Source organism: Castor canadensis, chromosome 7 (genome assembly GCF_047511655.1).
Source record: "Castor canadensis chromosome 7, mCasCan1.hap1v2, whole genome shotgun sequence".
NCBI classification, from domain to species: Eukaryota; Metazoa; Chordata; class Mammalia; order Rodentia; family Castoridae; genus Castor; species Castor canadensis.
In genome coordinates this window covers 53,688,846-53,707,638 of record NC_133392.1, presented here as the reverse complement: position 1 = coordinate 53,707,638, position 18,793 = coordinate 53,688,846, and the positions used below count along the sequence as shown (strand labels likewise).

The 18,793-nt window shown below is 40.2% G+C and overlaps 1 protein-coding gene across 5 annotated transcripts in view; it reads right to left on the bottom strand.

Moving 5' to 3' along the window:
• Positions 1–18,591, bottom strand: part of Znf365 (zinc finger protein 365) — a 28,413-nt gene extending 9,822 nt beyond the window's left edge. For all 5 annotated transcript variants that reach the window (XM_074078962.1, XM_074078964.1, XM_074078963.1 and 2 more), the window contains exons 1-3: positions 18,464–18,591; positions 16,098–16,853; positions 4,240–4,420 (exon numbers count right to left, since the gene is read on the bottom strand). In XM_074078962.1, coding sequence (XP_073935063.1) covers positions 4,240–4,420; positions 16,098–16,840 — 924 coding nt within the window. In that variant the 5' untranslated portion in view covers positions 16,841–16,853; positions 18,464–18,591. The remainder of the gene's footprint in view (positions 1–4,239; positions 4,421–16,097; positions 16,854–18,463) is intronic.
• Between the last annotated feature and the right edge of the window lie 202 nt (positions 18,592–18,793).

Here is an 18,793-nt window from a genome sequence, read left to right as displayed (position 1 = left end):
AGCATAGTGTTTCAGGTTGCTTCAGGCCTAGGGGAAATGGTCACCTTAGCTTTTCAACTTTCCCTTTCTGTAATTAACAGCACTGTATACCCACTTGTTTAGACCAAAATTTTGTATTCATTCTTGATTCCTCTTTTCCCTATACCCACCAAATCTGTAATTGTGCAGCAGGGCCATCAGGTCTTGTCAATTCTACCCCAGAAAACATCATATACTTATCCCTTCCCTCTCCTTCTTCCACTCTCTCCCAGCTGCCATCCCTCTCATCTCATATAATAATAGCTTCCTAACCACATATAATAATAGCCTCCTAGCCCACCTCATATAATAATAGCCACCTAGCCCACCTCATATAATAACAGCCTCATTCTGCACCCCTCCAGTCCTGAAAATCTTCCAACGACTTCCCTGTGCACTGGGAACAGTTTCAAACTCCTTATGTGACCCTAAAAGCCCAGCATAATGGAACCTTCCCAACTCTGACTTCACCTCTTACTACTTAAGCATGCTAAGCTTGCTTCCTCCTATGGCACATGCATTGCCATTTCCTTGCCTAGAACATTCTACCTCTAACTTTTCAAGAGCTGCATCTTGCTTGTTATCCAGGTCACAGCACAAATGCTGCCTCCTCAGCAGGACTTTTCCTGGACACCAATCCAGAGTCACTCTCTACCCTGAGCACCTCAAAGATATATTACTTTCTGTCTTTACAGTAGTTGCCACTATGTAAGAATGTCTTAATTTATGTACTTATTTTCTGTGTCCCCCTCTTCTCCAAGAGCAGGGACTTTGTTTTCCTTGCTCACGGCAGCTTCCTCAGCACCCAGTAGGCGCTGTGCCCTCAATAAATGTGTGTTAAATGAATTATTGCTAGTCCTGAATTAGCAACCCACAGGAAATAAATGCAACACTTAAAACAAGATTATCCAAGCTGTTCCATGACCTTCCATTCAAGCAGTTCTGCTAGCGATTTTGGCAGATGGGATATTAGGTCACTTTGTGTCTAATTCGACAGGATTTTCAGAGCATAAAGATAAAATATCTGAGTAAGCACACTGTATTTTTAGAAATCAGCCAGGTGAAAAAGAACAAAAATGCCCATGGGGACTAAGGGAAAGATACAGATGCCAAAACATTATTTTAGAAAAGGCACTAAATGTGAGGGTACAGGAAGGAAAATTTTCCATAGTACAGAAGAATGTAATGCTAGAAGTCACCTTTCGAAAGAAGCAACTCACTTTTCAATCTGGGAATTGCACTATTCTCTGGGGTGATAATAAGGAAGGAATGGAGGGAACCAAGATGGACACACAAAGGGTGTTTTTGCAGAGGGTGAAGCTGGACTGGGGATGTTTTTCCTGACTTTTCTGGAGAAGGAAACTCAGGTGTACAAGCAGGAGAGTTAGAGGGGGGAGTTGGGCAGAATGTCAGCTCATTTTGGGGGGACACCGGGGCAAGGAGCTATCCTGACTGACTCAAGAACCCCAGGGTGCTTTACACTTTCACTAAGCTAAGCCAACTAGGTTACCAAATATATGATTCAAATTTTTCCCTGTCAAAAAAAAAAAAATCCAAGTTATTCTTGGATACCTCAGAAGGCCAACTCAGCACTTTGGATCTACATTTATAGGTGGGTGTATCTTATCACAATGAAATAAACTACATAACAAAGGCGAAATGGTCTGTAGGATCTGTAGACTAAATTATACTGTAGCACATTAAAGTAAGGTTTAGAGGACTAAACATGGAAGGAAGGGAAACTACATTTGTCCAATCCTTTCAGAAATGAAACATTTCATTCTGGGTCTTTTCAGAGCAACATGTCCTCCCTCCAATAGTCAGAGAGTTCTAACTACAGCCTGACCATGCCCTACTCCCACACACCTCTCGTTTGTAAATTCCTTATTGCAATATTGCAATTTTTTTCCTTTTGTTTTGAGACAAGGTCTCACTGTGTATCCCAGGCTGGTGCTGGCCCCAAACACACAATCCTCCTGCATTATCTTCCAGAGTGCTGAGATCACAGGCGGGAGCCATCACATCCAGCTGCTTATTGCAATCTTAACTACATTTCATTTTCTTTGGATTAATCAACTATTCCTTAGGTATAGCAAGTCTGCCGAAGGCAGATCATGTCACGTTTGGAACATAGAAGAGATAAACATAAATATTTGTAAACTTCCCAACATATCTAAATATATTTATGTGCATATGTTATGTGAATATATCTTTATCCATGCGTATGTATGTGATGCACATATAATTTTGTATATGCATATCTGACTAAAAGAGCTGAGATGCCACTCCACATGTGATTCTGTGATGTAGTGTGATGAGAAGTAATTACCAGCTATGTGACTTGAAAAATAGTTGTTTTCAAGCTGGTAAAAAGAAATTGATCAGAGGAAGTGAGCAAAGAAATATGAAAAAAGAACTAAAGACTTCCTTTCTTCCTCCTCATCTCCCATTGTTTTCTCTCTTCAAGATTCCTCTTGACCTAGTGTAGGAGGATTTGATATATTTCTTAAGCTTTAGGTGACTTTTTAGCCTAAATACTGAAAATATGAATGCTACATTTCAATTCTAGAATTCCTAACCATCAGCATCAAGTGATGCTCAGATAATTTAAGAGGCCAAGAAGGCTTTAGAGAGTATTGAATCCAATCCCTTCACCTTTACAAACTTTCTTGGCTCTGGGTAAGAATGTTCTAGAAGCCAGGTCTTTATACTTCACATCTGGACTCTATGACCTCATGCAAGATGGAAGAAGAAGGCAGCAGAGAGCTTAGACACTGACCCTCCAGGAACAGCTAGTCAAGACCGAACATTCTGTAGCTAGTTATGACTGGAAAATTGTGAGATCTTCCAAGGAGGAGAGAGAGGGATCAACTGGGGGAGACTGGGGGAGTGATTATCTCTCTGCAGGTGCATTATGGGTAAAAGACCATAGGTAGCCACCCAGAAAATAATAATTAGGTCATACAAGAGGGCTGCTTTCAATACAGTGCTGAAGCCTTATGGATAGAACAGACTGACTCCTTTCTAGTTTACTACTGATATGAAAAGTGTTGGGGTTTGCATCACTCTACTCCTCTAAAGCCAAGTGGACATTTTCATAGTAAACAAAATGTTAGATTTCTTTTTTGCCTTCCCTCCTCTCTTCTTTCCTTCCTGTTGTGCCTCTCTACTGCCTTCTTTCTTTTATCCACTTGTCTTTCATCTCATTCCTTCTTCTGGACAATTAGTTTTTATCATGTTAACCATGTTTCCTTTTAATCTCAACTTCCAGAAGTTCAACTTAAACTTTTTAAAATTCAGCCAGTTTTGCTAATCTTTTGGTTTGCATAAATGTTTCCTATTTTTCTTTTCCTTATAATATAGACCATTGCAGGGAAAATAAAATAATCATTTTAATTTTCTGAGAAGGAGATAAGTATAAATCAAGTTCAATGAATAACAAAAATTTTTCAATTAAACCATTTTGGAAAATCAAAAACCCTTTCTTTGGCTTTCTTGTTTATACCACACTAAGAAAACTGTATATAGGGGAGATATGTCCATCCACCTGCCTTATCTCATATGTGATTAAACATCTCCTCACCCTCCAAAGAAATCAGAGAGTTTTAATTAAGCCAGTTATGCAAATCTGGATCTTTATCCACATCTAGGGTTATCCTCTAGGCTCTGGGAATCTTCTTAAACCCTTAACAGTTCTATGTAGAATGATACAGAGAAATCTTTTTATAGACCTACCACTTATGACTGTTCCTGTCTTTTTGAAAATCTACTTAAAGAGTATTTAACCTGTAGACACTATTAAACAGAATTTCCCTTTCTATTAAGGAAAAAAGTATATATAGTTAAATCTTGTTTTACCAAGAAGGGCCAAAGCATTGGTAAAATTCTTCTGAACAACTTCAAAACAGGTAAAGTTTTCAATCTACCTGAAAACTAAGATTGGAACTTGGATATTCAAACTCCATCATTTTACAAACATGAAAATATTTCTTCCAATTCAGCATGATGTGGAGGAGGAGGGGGAAGGGCTGGAAAGTATGCATCCAGGACTTAGCCTCTCTCCCTCAGTATCATTTCCTCAGCATAAGCCCAGCTAGAGCAGGGCTTTTGAATGATGCCTAAAGAGCCTCTGCCAGTGACCCAGCTCCCTTTCCCTCTATCCTCAACCCATTCTCACCGTACAAGGAACCTTACACTTGTGGCTGGACAGATGGGACTCACCACATGTTCACTGATGTCACGGCTGAAGGCGGAGGCCTGTTGACTTTGATAATATTCTAATTGCTTTTCTGCCAGTTCTACCCGCTGCAACAGATTCTCAATAAAGTCCTGGAGCCGAGCTTTACCCTGGACCTCCTTCTCAGCTGCTGCTTCCAGGAAATGGTTAAATGTAACAACTTCTCTGGAATGCAAAAAAATCAGAACAGGAAATATAGAAATGAGAAATTAATTCGCTCAACACATACTGATGGCTGCCTACTATATGTCAATTATCATCTGAGGCAAGGTGGCATGGCAATGACAAAAGAGGTAAGATTACATCTTGGTGGCTACATGTGGAAATTATATTTTGATAGAGGGAGATAGTCACTACAAAATTGAAACAGTGTGAGGCAACAAGGTAACAGAGAAAGGGAAAGGATGCATAATATTTAGGAAGCAAAGTCAGGTGTGACATTTTGGATGGGGAAATATTTGAGCAGAGGCCTGAAGAAAGTCCTGAAGAAAAAGCTATATGGATACCTGGGAAGAGCAAATCAGACAAACCAGGGACATGCAGATGGACCTGAGGTACAGCCAGGAGATAAGCCTGGAGGAAGGAACTAGGTTGGACCTTGTTGGTTACTGTGAGAATTCTAGATTTTATTACAAATGACACTGGACACTGGATATCTCTGAGAAAACTTTTGACTTAGATTTTAAAAGTCAGGCTGTTAGAGGAGAAAATTCTACAAAGAAGACAGGTATGAAGGCAAGAGGCCATGATGAGCACCAAAATAATGCATAAAATGAGTCATTTTGCCAATAGTATATTTCTGAGCTAAGAATGCAATAATGCAAAAAGGTACCTTGAAGCCAACCCAAGGTCCATTGGGAAAGCTATCTTAGCACTGACACAGGAGAAGCAATGGGCACATTTCCTTCCTTAAATAACTAAACAAATTCTTCAAACAATGCTCCTCTATCTACACAATTCTTTACAGACTCACAAATCCAGAATATTTATTAACTTTATTATCACTTTACACTTATTTTTAATGGAAGTATGAAAATAACATTTTCCTGAATCATAAACTATATAAGCTCTTTACAAAACGTAATGCAACACATTAACAGTATAAAGAAGGAAAAAGCTGAGATCCCATTATTTTGAAACCATGACCATTAACATTTGGTAGCCATTCTTATGAGCATCTTTTTTACACACACACACACACACACACACACACACACACACACACACACACACTTCCCTATTTTTCTGTCCTTACCCTAAACCATCAATTACCTTCTCCATATCTCTTTTCCAGGCCAACCACGAGGCACTTATCACTACCAAAAGATGTACCTTACCACAGTACTCTTCACCATATGGCTTTCACTCTCATCTCTCTTTCATCTCTTTTGTATGTTCTTCCATCCCTATTGGTTTAATGGATTCCATACTTTTACTACCTATCAGATATAGTATTTCCTTTATGTGTTTTCAAAATCTCTCTTGGGCACCAAGGACTAGCTTCTCACTGTTCTGGCTTCATTCAACTTATGTAGTCAAGACTAAATACTCTGATCACTATCCCATCAGCCTCTTTCAACACAAGTAATGGACACTAATTTTTGTGTATTTAACCTCATTCGGTCATCCTAGACAGTCAACTAAATTCACTGGCTGTTGAGTACCCTTTCAACTCTACTTAATCTCTTTTTCTCATGAAGCTTCATCATTTCTTAAGAGCAGACGTTTAGGGGAATCTAGTTCAAGAAGTCAGAGTTTTAAATATGATCTTTGTAAAATGGCTGGTAGTGGCTTCTAGCACCTTTATTCTATATGACTAGTCAGTATGCTCTTAATAACTAGTCATGGTATTTCTGTAGAAAATATACTATGTTACACTTGACAATACTGAAACATTACTGACACTTTCTACAGTCACATATCCCTGCCAAACCTTGGAAATTATATATTTATAAAAACAGAAAAAAGACGACTTTAATAATGATTCACTTGAAGCAATGCTTATGATACCATACACCTTTTTTCCAGTTTTCTATCCAGGATCAGACATAAGCCTTAATTGCCTAATAACTCCATTATCTTTGGTAGCTAAGAAATCTCTACCTAAGAGTCCTTTTGGAAAAGAGCTTTCTTTCATCATCAAATTTCAAGTGTGTTTTTATGTTTCCATATAAGCCCTCAACAGAAGATGTGTACTTTCCAATGTCTTTGACCTGGATATTCAGGCCAGAGACACAAGCCAATATTAAAACTCCACTATCATTTGTTTGGTTGGTCGGTTAGTTGTAGTGTGGGGGATCTAACCTAGGGCCTTGCATAAGGTAGGCAAGTACCTTACCACTGAGGTATATCCCCAGTGCAGTCATTTGCTTTGATCTGCCTTTTACGTGAGCCACCAACCTTAAGTAGCAGCAAAAGAGTAGAGAGTCCATCCAGGTGCTACACCCAGCCTTTACGTGGATCCTTTTGGTTTAGATCCTATGGATGGAGCACTATCATGCAGAACAAAACACTTAGAACACGGCCCAGGAAAATGGCTTCTGCATCTTCTTTCAGACATTAAGTTGTCAATTCATGTGGACTCATTGAAGAGATTTCCTAGGTGATATTTATGATAACTGAATCATGAAAGTTTCCAAATTGTACTTATAGAGGAAACACAAAAGGCCAGACATTATTTTCCCAATTCATTATGTCTTTATAATATTTACTGTATTTATCATAACAGAGATATTTCATATTTATGGGAAATATGAAACTGACCTATTAGAGAATCCAACTGGGCAAGGCTGAGTCAACAGGACAGGGGCTTTGTTTTTTGTTGTAAGCCTCCCCACTCAACATAGTGCTTTACACTGCAATTAATGTTGAGACAAGGGAAAAAAATCAACCATAATCCCAACAACCAGAGGTAACTATTATGAACATCCTGGTGTATTTCTTGCAGTCTTTCTTCCTATCTACTATTCCTAGACTCTCACATATGAGAAGACAGCAATATTTTTTTTTCATTTTTCTTTTATTATTCATATGTGCATACAAGGCTTGGTTCATTTCTCCCCCCTGCCCCCACCCCCTCCCTTACCACCCACTCCACCCCTTCCCGCTCCCCCCCTCAATACCCAGCAGAAACTATTTTGCCCTTATCTCTAATTTTGTTGTAGAGAGAGTATAAGCAATAATAGGAAGGAACAAGGGGTTTTGCTGGTTGAGATAAGGATAGCTATACAGGGCATTGACTCACATATTTGACAGCTTAATCTCACAGGCTTAATACTGTAAAAGAAACAGAATAAATCTGAATGCAACACTGCTTATAACTGCAGCTGTATTTTTAAATCACATAATGCTTTGCTGCATTATTATAACTGTTCCTAGTGTTATGCCATGTTGTAGAAGGAAAGGATCTTTTCTAACCTCCCTCATCCAATTAGCTTATGCCCTGAAGCTGAGACATTAATAACTTTTGTATTTTTCAACCAACCTGGCACTGATGTTAATTTAACTTCAGTTTATGAAAGTATCTTATCAACCAGAAATTTTAAAATAAGCCTGATGGTTTAGTATGATTTTCTTCTAAAAGAGAAGTTAAATTCACAAGACGAGGGTTAGAGAAATTCATTGTATTGCTATCTAAAAATAACTACAACGTATGGTTATTAGATGAACTCAGCATCAAAAGTGAGGGATTGTAAAACAGCAGCTCCTCCTTTCTTACCCTGTTGATCTGGATGAACCATCTCCAGAACAACTTCGCTATTTCCCCAAGGAATCTGGGCAACTTTCTGAATGGGAAAGAAAGAGGTTTAACTACATTGTATTTGTAACCTCTTTAATAATTATACTCCAAACAGTAAAACAGTTATTTAAAATACCAGACAGACCAATGTAAGAAGGCAGAATGTTCATTCGTATGGTTTCAGATCCCACATTGTAGTTAATCTTTAAGAAACTACCCACTGTTGCTTTTTGGCACAGAATCAAAATAGAACAGACACTGATGTCTGAAAGAATATTAAAATATCCCTCAATTTTCCTACTGTGTATCTCTGTGAGACTAGACTTTCTTCCTGTACTTAACCAAAACAGTGAATTTGTACCAGCTGAAATGTATAACTTCTAAAGACCTGCTGCTTTCTATGAAGTCAGTCATTAAAGTATTTGCAGTTCTTTTAAAACAGTACCACTCTTTTTTACTAAATTGCTTTTGGGAAAAGAGTTTTCATAAAAATATGCTATTTATATTAACATGTAGTGGATATATGTGATGGGAGAGGCATTAAAAGAAGCAAACACTAAAATACATAATTACTAAGCTGAGCTGACTATGACTAAGGAAAAGAATACTATGATGCTATCAGAGCAGTTAAGACTTCTGTGGCTTTATTTTTGGTTCTCACCTCTCCAACTCAGAATACAGTGTGAAGCTGCAGGCGAGATGAGAAGATAAGGACAAACCTGAGTGAAATTCCATCAGGGCTTGGGGACAGACCAATTTTGGGGAAATTAATTTTAACTGGTTCTAGGCCACTTCTGGCTGTGACTTTTTATTCACTTAAAGAGCGAAAAAAAGATCAAATACATTTAATTTCAAGATTTTATAGAAAATATGCTTACTTAAAGCATTAGTTAACTCCAAAGGAAAAAATGCCAATATAATATAATATAATAAGCTGACCTTGACGTTCATTATCCTGTAGAATAATTTGCAGACCTGCGAATCTGACAGAATCCCAGGATTCACAGGCATTCAGAAAGTACCACAGAAGAAGTTAATAACTTTTGTATTTCTCAACCAAGCTAGCCTTATTATGCTAACCTAATTTCAGTTTGTGAATGTATCACATCAACTAGAAAAAAAATACTGTTGAAATAAGCCTGAGAATTTAGTATGATTTTGTTTTATTTTTTTTTTTCTTTTATTATTCATATGTGCATACAAGGCTTGGGTCATTTCTCCCCCCTGCCCCCACCCCCTCCCTTACCACCCACTCTGCCCCCTCCCTCTCCCCCCACCCCCTCAATACTCAGCAGAAACTATTTTGCCCTTATTTCTAATTTTGTTGAAGAGAGAGTATAAGCAATAACAGGAAGGGACAAGGGTTTTTGCTGGTTGAGATAAGGATAGCTATACAGGGCATTGACTCACATTGATTTCCTGTGCATGTGTGTTACCTTCTAGGTTAATTCTTTTTGATCTCACCTTTTCTCTAGTTCCTGGTCCCCTTTTCCTATTGGCCTCAGTTGCTTTTAAGGTATCTGCTTTAGTTTTAAAAGAGGCATAAACACACAAGACGAGGGTTGGAGGAGTTCATCAAGTTGAAACTGGATCAGGTATTTTTACTAGAAACAGAAACAAGCCTTTTTTTTTAATGGAAATAAGCCCTTTCTAACTTTAATTATAAAACTTGTTCACTCATGTGCTCATTTATAGAATGACCATAATGTCTAAAACATAGATAATACTATTTTATTTCTTTGCAGATTGAACCCCCTCAATTACTTCTTCTGAAGTGAGTTAAAGGCAGGTTAAATTAAAGAAATCAAAGATACACTATCATGTGAACAATATAACCAGAAGCACATTTAAAACTGACAGAATTGTAGTATTCACCACAATTTTGGACACTGAATACCAATCCTATCATGCTACATTTCTCTATCCAAAAACTATTTCTTATGTCTCTTTGAATTCCCTTCAGCTCTGCACCTAGCCAGACTCTACTTTTGGACATGCTGCTCTCTCTACCAGGGTCTCTTCCCCTGCATTTCCCCTAGTTCCCATTATTTTTTTTTTATTCATTTATTCACATGTACCTAGTCCATTCTAATGACCCCTCTCACTTCAACACACTCCCAGGTATAGCTGAGATGATGGGCCCTGCTCTCCCACAGAACCTTGTGTCCTATCACCGTGCATAACACAGAGGACCAGTTCTGCCATTTACCCCATTCCATCATAGAGTTGGTAAGTTCAGGGACCCTGTTTGCTCCTTCCTTAGGTCACCCCAGTGGCTAACATAAGCCCAGAACACAACAGAGGTCCAATGAATTTCTAGTCAATGTAAAAAATATGTAAACACATCTGTAGTTGAAAATCATTAACCAAGAAAAAGATCCTTAAGGTTTCATTTTTCTTTTTTCCAGATAAGCCCCAGGACATAAAACATATGAGTAACCTACAGGTTCCTCCTACAAGAATGGGGGTAGGATCTAAAATTGATGCCTCTCTTCTAGTCTTAAAAATACTTTAACATTGGCTTCTCCTCCCAAAGGCAAAGCTCTACCAAGTTATTTAAATTTCATTTTATATTACTGATTTATGAGCTCTTCAGAGGTATATGAAATGATAAAAATATCTCCAGCTAAAAACAGCCTAGCTATTGATCACAGAGCACCGCAGACAGACTGTAATGTCAGCCACAAGGCAAATCTGAAGCAAGAGTCAGCACCTCCGACCACCACGAGCCTCACTGCAAACTCAAAGGCCAGAGTGGGCTCCTGTTCTGCCCAGGGCCATAGAGGCCAGAACCTGTCCAGCTCCATGTCTGGCACCATGGCCCATTTCTGCTTTTATGGGCCTTTTGCCTCACCTTTTTTTTTTTTTTTTCTTTTTTGCTCCTCATCAATAATTTTTTAGAAGAACTCTAATAAGAAAATCAAATTATTCTTATTGGTTCTAAATGGATCAATATTTCATTCTCTGGTGGGGTAGGGGGAGAAGGGGAGAAAGAGAGAAATAGAAATTTTTCCTGGGTTTCCAAATTTTATCAGAATAACATCACTAAGAAAACATGCTTAACATCTGGTTTATTCTATATTATTTCATACATATGTGTGAAACACAGCCTGGAACAAGAGGATCTCATTTATAAAGATGAGCCAACACTGTGGAGCCAATAGATCCTCTCTGTCCCACTGAACTCTGCATGTAACACAATGTTTTTTGGCCTGCTTCCTAGCCACAGATTAGTATGGACAGGTTGTCTACTCACTGCTTTAGTTGATCAAAAAAGTAGAATAACCTAAGTAAATGGGAAGAGAGTTTAGTTGTGCAATGCAACTTACCAAGTCAGTCTTGCCTTTAAAGGCCAACATTCCATAGCCAGCTCTGGAGAGAAACGTAAATGGACAATGCCAGTTCAGGCTGACCCTCCATGTCTTTTACCACACTTGCTGATCTGATGTCATTTCCTTTCTGGGCTATAAGCTCCATGAAGGCAGAAACTTCATTTGGTTTACCATTGTCTGACCAGAACCTAGAGCAGAACTTGGCACTCAGCAAGTTCTCAGTAAATATTTGTCTCCTGCAGGGCTCCAGGCTGGGAACAAAGGAGATGATGAAGGGAAAAGGGAAACAGATTCTATCTAGTGTAGCTCACCGAGCAGTCGATTAGAAATTAGAGATGGAATCACAAAGACACCTTTCACTGCAATCAAAGCTTGGCAGTGGCATATACCCCATACTGACTGGGCAAGGACATCTGGAGAGTCAAGTTAAAAGTCCTTGTTGGAAGTTAAAAGCCCTGGACTGGGTGTTCCGGAAGCTTAATATCATGACTATGCTTGTGAGGCCACCAATTCCCTGCTTCCAACACCTCTGATGTCAGCTGACATTTTCTTTAATCATATCAGAAAAATAAATGATGTCATTGTGGCAGCCCTCTCAAAATAGCAAAGAAGGAAGCGGATTCTAAAATGGGCCATGTTCGGTATTACATAAGCCTTGATGCTTTGGGCAAATATCACACTTTCAGAAGTCTGGTGAGGGCATGGGGAGCTAGGGGAAAAAGCACTCAGCAAGGAGACAGGGAAACTGGGCTTCAGTTTCAGCACTGCTACTAACTCTTTATCCTTAGGCAAGTCATTCCATAACTCTGGGCCTTATTTTCCGCCTCTATTAAATGAGTGTACCACCCTGAAGGAGACAGATGGTACCATGCAATTCTAAAATCTAAATCTAAATCCCACTCAGAAGCCATCTCTGATAGCCTACCCAGTTGCTCTTTCAACATCAGTCTTCCACCTGCCATTGCAATTTCTACCCTTCCCCCTCATTCCTTCAGTGTGGCCTCTCTAGGTAGGAATATCTGTTCTCCATTGTTTTATTAACTTGAAACTGTGGCTTGCATTTCAGCACTTGTTAAAGCTACCCTGCAGCTGAGTTGGTGGTACATGCCTGTAATTCCAGCACTAGGGAGGCTGAGATGGGAGGATCTTGAGTTTACAGCCAGCCTAGGTTATGTAGTGAGGTGGAAGCCAGCCTGGACTTAAGAGTAAGACCGTTTCAAGAAGAAAGGAAGAAACAAACAAAAACTTAGTCTGTGTTTGAACATGGGCATACTCATAAATATGCCTTATTCTTTCTATATAGAACATAAGCATCTGAAGGAAAAATGCCAAAGATTTCATGTTACCCAGGCACACCTAGCACATCAGAGGTGTTTCATCAGCACTGTCCAACCTTACTGGCAGAACTGTGTGTCAATAAATTTGGAATTACTTTTATTATACTCAGTTTCTCCAAACCCCAACAGAACAACTCAGCTACTATCTAAGTCCATTCTTGTTAAGGGATACCTTCCTGCATAGAGCCAGGATTGATTTACTTGATTACCGGGCAATGCTACCCAATAGCTCTGACTCCTCATCAATGAGTAAATAACCTGTTTCAACAGGACTTTTAAAGTTACATTGACTTCGTGAAGACAACGAGCAACTTTTTCTTGCACTTGCATTCCAGAAACCTAGAGACCTCTCAATGGGGGGGGGGGTGCAAGGAGACTCACTAATACGTAAGTGCAAAATACTGCCAATTCAAACAACCTCCTCTATTATGGAGTGTGTGTGTGTGTCTGTGTGTGTACATTTTTCATAAAATGAGTTGATTCAACCTATAGATGGCCTTAGGGCAGACAGTCCTAGAGTGTTTTTTCAGTTAGAAAGAATGGATTTTTAAAGTTTAGGGAAAAATCTTTAGGCAAGAGAGACTGATGTGAATGTTTAATACTAGCTGTTTGCATATTTTTAAACCAAATCTGCCCTCTGTGTTTCAAAGAGTTCCTAAGTTTAAGTCAATTTTGAACAGGACAGTAATTTTTTTGCTCTTACAAATGGGCCTCAAGAGCCCATTTGGTAAGGGAGCACAGCTTCTGGAATGTTCCTTAGCCAAATGGGGCCTTCCCTACCTGAAAGACCACCTCTCTGTGGAAGGCACCACCCTCTGAGGGAATGGTGAACTTGGATGGAGCCCAGCCAAGCAGACCCAGTCAAGTTAATCTGGTCTCAATACTTTGGCAAATAGACAGCTCACTTTGTACCACTGTTCAGATGTGGGGGGTGGGGAAAGGCAAGGCCAGACTCTGCAGGCACTGAGGGTATTGTCCATCGTCACTCTCAGATCAAGAGCCTCAGTGTCCTTTCTGGAAACAAGACTCTTTCAGTTCAATTTCATGCATAGAAAGAGTAATTATTTGAGGCTTGAATACAGAAATTGACAGGATGGATTCAAATGAAAGCTTTTAAAACATGAAGACTTTGTTTATTTTATGTTTAGAAATTTAAGGCAATTTTACTGCATTTTTATTTAAAATTATTTTTTCTTTTAATCAATATCACTTTTTTTTTGTTAGCCCAAAAATAACACATTCACCATCAATTCTAGCTGGGGGTGTAGCTCAGTAGTTGTGTGTGTACTCAGTACGTGTGAAGCCCTGGGTTTAATTCCCAGCACCAAAAATGAGTAAATAAATAAATAAATAAAAATCAACTTGTAACTTACCATTAGGCATACTCACAAAATGGCAAACAAATATGTACACATTTAACTTAGGCATTATGTTTGATACTGGAAAAATAGAACAAAAGTATGTATTCATTAACAGCAAACTAGTCAAATCAATCATGATGGATCTATACCATGGAACACCATGCCAACAGTCAAACAGAATGGCCTAATTCTGTGTCTAGTACACAAAAGATGCCTGATACATATTATGTTAAAACAAAACAGCTCCAAGTACAAGCTGTGAAATAATGTATGTATGGTTCCATGTGGAGAAACAAAGTAACTCTATGTGTGTGAATTACATAGGGCTATAGAACATAGTGCTGCCTCCCAATGTTGGGTAGAGTATGCTTGGAGAGGAAAGGTATTTTTAACAACGTAATTCTCTCTTGCTAAACCTATTGTGTTGAAAGACTATGCTTTCTCTTGGCCTTGGATTAATCATAAAAAATATCATTATTGATCCATGAATAGTCCACTCTCATAATTAAGTAACATTAAATAATAATTCCATAATCAAATAAAATAACTAGTTATTTTTCCAAAAGAAGCACTCTTAAACACACCACACCAAACAAAAGTTAGATCCTTGACTATAAACTACTTCTAGTAATATGACTGTCCCCTCCATCATCTTGACTTCCCACATTCCAGGCAGCCACCACCTTAAATCCCACAGTCACTATTACTTGTGTGATAAATAAAATATATTAAAAAAGAAATTGGAAAACTAATTTGATGGTTTTTTAAACTCCAGGCTTTTCTCTATACATAGAGCAAACCCATCCACCATTTTCCCAGAAGTGCTGTCTGTGTATGTTACCTTGGTGGCCATGATGGGTCAAAACACTAACTTCCTACTAGGAAACACCAGAGGATAAAAACAAAACAACAAGATAACATTTTTTCACTATAGATCATTTCCCTAGGAGCAAAGAAAACTGGTAGCAGATTCAAATTCATCCAAACTACATCAATTTAAAAAATGCCTGGTATGAACAAAAAGCATCTAGGATTCCCTTTGAGGTAGAATATAAACATTTAATGATAGTAAGTAAAGATCTCCTTAACTTCTCAGGAAGTTTTAATTTCTTCATTTTAAGAGACAACACAAGATAGAAAAGTGTCAGAAGGCAAAGAAATGATGAAATTAATCAATCTCTCTAATAGCACTCAAATTATTTGAAAACCTACCATTCAGGATGTTTTAGTCTGTCAATTCTTAAATCCTTTATTCTATGAATAGTGAGCCTCCATTTAAAATGGGAAATATGAATTGGTATGTATGCTTTTGCTAACTTGGGTTAAATTCAAGCTTGTTCATAAGGAAATGCTTCTCCAATTACTATGATTTTTCAAGTAATAGCTTCTATGATCACCTTGTGAAACCAGTGTCAACTCTTTATAAGCAGTTAAGACTTATCCTAGTCTTATGCATTCACTTTACAAAAGGATAATTCTCAAACTTAAATCACAGAAATATAGCTGTATCAGAAAATCTTTCCTTTGGGTTTCCTAGTATTTCTTTCTCCCAGTATAAATTATAATGGATTCTCAACTATTGACATTTCATTAACTTGGAGATATCCCAAAATGGCACCAAAATTATTTGTATTTGGAACATATTTTTATACTTGAGTAAGATAGCATCTCATGTTCCTGACTGCTATATAACACAGAGACTGTCAGGAAGAATGGTTCTCACAGCATCCCTTCTACCTCCCCCTTCAACTCACACTTGCACACCATTTGGTGCTGGGAATGGATCCTCCATGGAAAGGTTGTGTTATTTCTCTCTCTAAAAATATATCTGTGATTTATAGCTTCCAAAGTGACAAGGAGTTATATATTTTGACTTCAATGCTGATGAACTGCACCCTATACACAAAGTGTAAATAATACCAATGTCTCATGTCTCCTGGTTCAAACATGTCAAAGAAATGCAGGCAAGACACTTGCAAATAATACCAACCAAATTTTGCTTAACATCTCTTGCAACTTGGGAAGGGGGTCCCTATAGCAATGGGGTCAGCATCCAGTTTCAGCACCACTTACTCCTCTTTCCTAAGAAGCTCTTCCTCGGATTCTGTCAGGCGCTGCCTCAGTGCAGCAATCATTTCCACAGCCACGTCCACCTGTCTGTTCAGGGCCCGCTCTCGTCTCTGAACTGCCTGCTTTTTCTGAGTCAGCTGTACAAAAGCTGCCCGAACTTCCAACAGTTCAGCAGTTTTCTGGGCCAATTCTTTGGTGAGTTTATCGATTCTTTTCTCAATGGTCCTATCCACAGCCTCAACCATCCGGTTGAATTTTTCTCTGACATGTGCCTCAAAAGCAGCTTTGGTATCTGAGGTGGAAAGTCCAGGACTCGACCGGGGCCCATCCAGCGAGTCTGCCCGTATGTCCGTGGCAGTGTAGGTCTGCATATAGGACACGGGCCTCTCTGCCACCATCTCAAATGGCTTCCAGTCCTTGGAGTGTTCATGCGAAATGCTATACAAGTTAACATAACTCGGCTTCTGCCTTGCCACTTTGCCATGGCCCTGCAATTTTCCCTGTCTCAGGAGTTCTGAGGAAGTGACAAGGTCTGCATCTTTGAGAGATGGAAAGAGGCTGCATTTTGTCAAGAGGGTTCTTTCTTCATAGCTGTGACTGAATTCCAGATGGGCCCTCAAGGACGACAAGCTTCTAAATCTGGTATGGTCTCCACACCTCGGGCAGCGGAATGGCAGGCACACAGCAACATTCTCAAAGGACTCCTGCCAGGGATATCTGTTTTCCTCAAAAGCCTTCTGTTGCATTACTCTAAAAGTCCTGGAATAGGGAAAAATGGTAACATATATGTCTGTTTAAAAAAATGTTACTGAAACAATTGCTGCTCATCTCCACAAGGGCAGGGCCTTTTTGGTTTTAAGTTATTTTTGCATAAATTGTTATACACTGGGTTTTATGTTGAAATCAAAACCTATATAGCCCATAGGCCAAATCCAGCCACATCCTTTCATTTCTATATGACAGCTGCTTTTACACGACAATGTCAGAGGTTAGTATGGTAGTCGAAACAGATACACTATGGCTTGCAAAGTCAAAAAGATTTATTACTTGGTCTTTACAGATAACCTCTGCCAACCCCTGCCCAGGATTAAAAAAAAAAAAAAAGGTGGGTAATGAATCCAAGGTCAGTAGGAAAGATCCAGAAGTAGAAGTCAAGTTTCTTGCCCTCTTGAATTTAGTGTACTGCATGCAAAACTGTGCCCTTCTTGAATATAAAAATGAAGAAAACTCACAAGAATTATCAAATAGATCCTAAGAGAACAAGTTCAGCAATCTTTTCTCAAGTAAGGAGAAGGTTACCTAAGAACACCATTAGCTGAAAATTTTTCAACCTGAGATTTTTGCCTTTAACTTTTTCTTTAATTACTGGTGTGATGACATAAATCATAGTGTTATCATAACCATAATGGTCTCATAGTTGAGCTTTACTGAAATTTGGACACCCAAAAGTGTCAAATATCATTTGATGTAAGCAGGGCTAAGGTCAAGACTGTATTATAATAGAATGATCTGGATGAATCTGTCTTGTCTTTGATCATGTTTTTAAATGACAGCCTCTAAAGATGGCTAATGTTTGAGCCAGGTAGGCATCCTTCTAACTTTTAATAACAGGAAGTTCTTGTTTCCTTGTAGGAATTTATTACCTTTGCCCTAGCAACACATGACTGTTACAACCCAATTCTGCAAACACTGCATATCTATTCCCTCTAGAAATGGTTTCTACTCAAGTGTAACAAGCACTGGGTTCACAGTGAGGGAGTCCAGTTGGGGTCTTAGTGTCTATTGGGTTTTCAATCTCCCAGTTAGGCAAAGCTTCCAGGTTACTAAGCCTCTGGCCGCCACAGAAGGGAATCTCTTCCTGTGCTGCACCAGGATGTTTAACCGCTGGTTTTCTGGGGTTGGGGTGCAAACCCTGGCCCAGGGCAGGCCCACAGACTCCGGAAAAGAGGTGAAGAAAGGGAAGCCAGGATAGTACAGGGGCAATGGGAACCAGGTGGCATCTGCGGATGGGGAATTAGGAATCACACAATCCCAAGCACGCAGGCTTTTATGGGCCCAGCGGAAACCCCAGAGCACCGGGTTGACAGAGAAGCTCCAGGTTCATCTGCCAGAGCAGGGCAGGCTGGCAATGACCCTGCGTCAGGGTTCCTCGCTCTCCCCGCCCCGCCTTGTCCCCCTCCGCTGCTTGCCAGCCCCGGAGAGCCGGAGTGGACTCGGGCGCACCCGAGTTTCTGCAGGTGGGGCGGAGAAAGCCGGCGCTCCCAACTCTCCCACGGGGACAGGGACCCCGTCCCCAGCCCCGCCGGCCCCCTCCGCCGCGCCCCCTCGGGCCGGGCCGCGGGCGCCCACACCCAGCGGCTGCCACTTACCTGACTTGTTGCTGCTGCTGCAGCCGCCGCCGCCGGTGCTGATGCTGCGGGAGCCGAGCGGTTTTCAGCAGAGCCGTAAATCAGGCAGAACCGGGCCGCTCCCACCCCCACCCCCAGCATTCCCCCCCCCCCCACCCCACGCCGCACCCCGCGCCGGGACGAACGGCGTCCAGGGCGGAGCGTGGCGCGCGCGGGCCGGTGGGGCGGCGCCCTGGGACGGGAGGCGGGGGCTCGGGGGCGCAGCGGCTCCGGGCTGCCACCCTGTCCCCGGGTGCCACCCGCGCTCAGCCCTCCCGCAGCCGGGTGACGCGATCCGGCTCAGGATTCCTC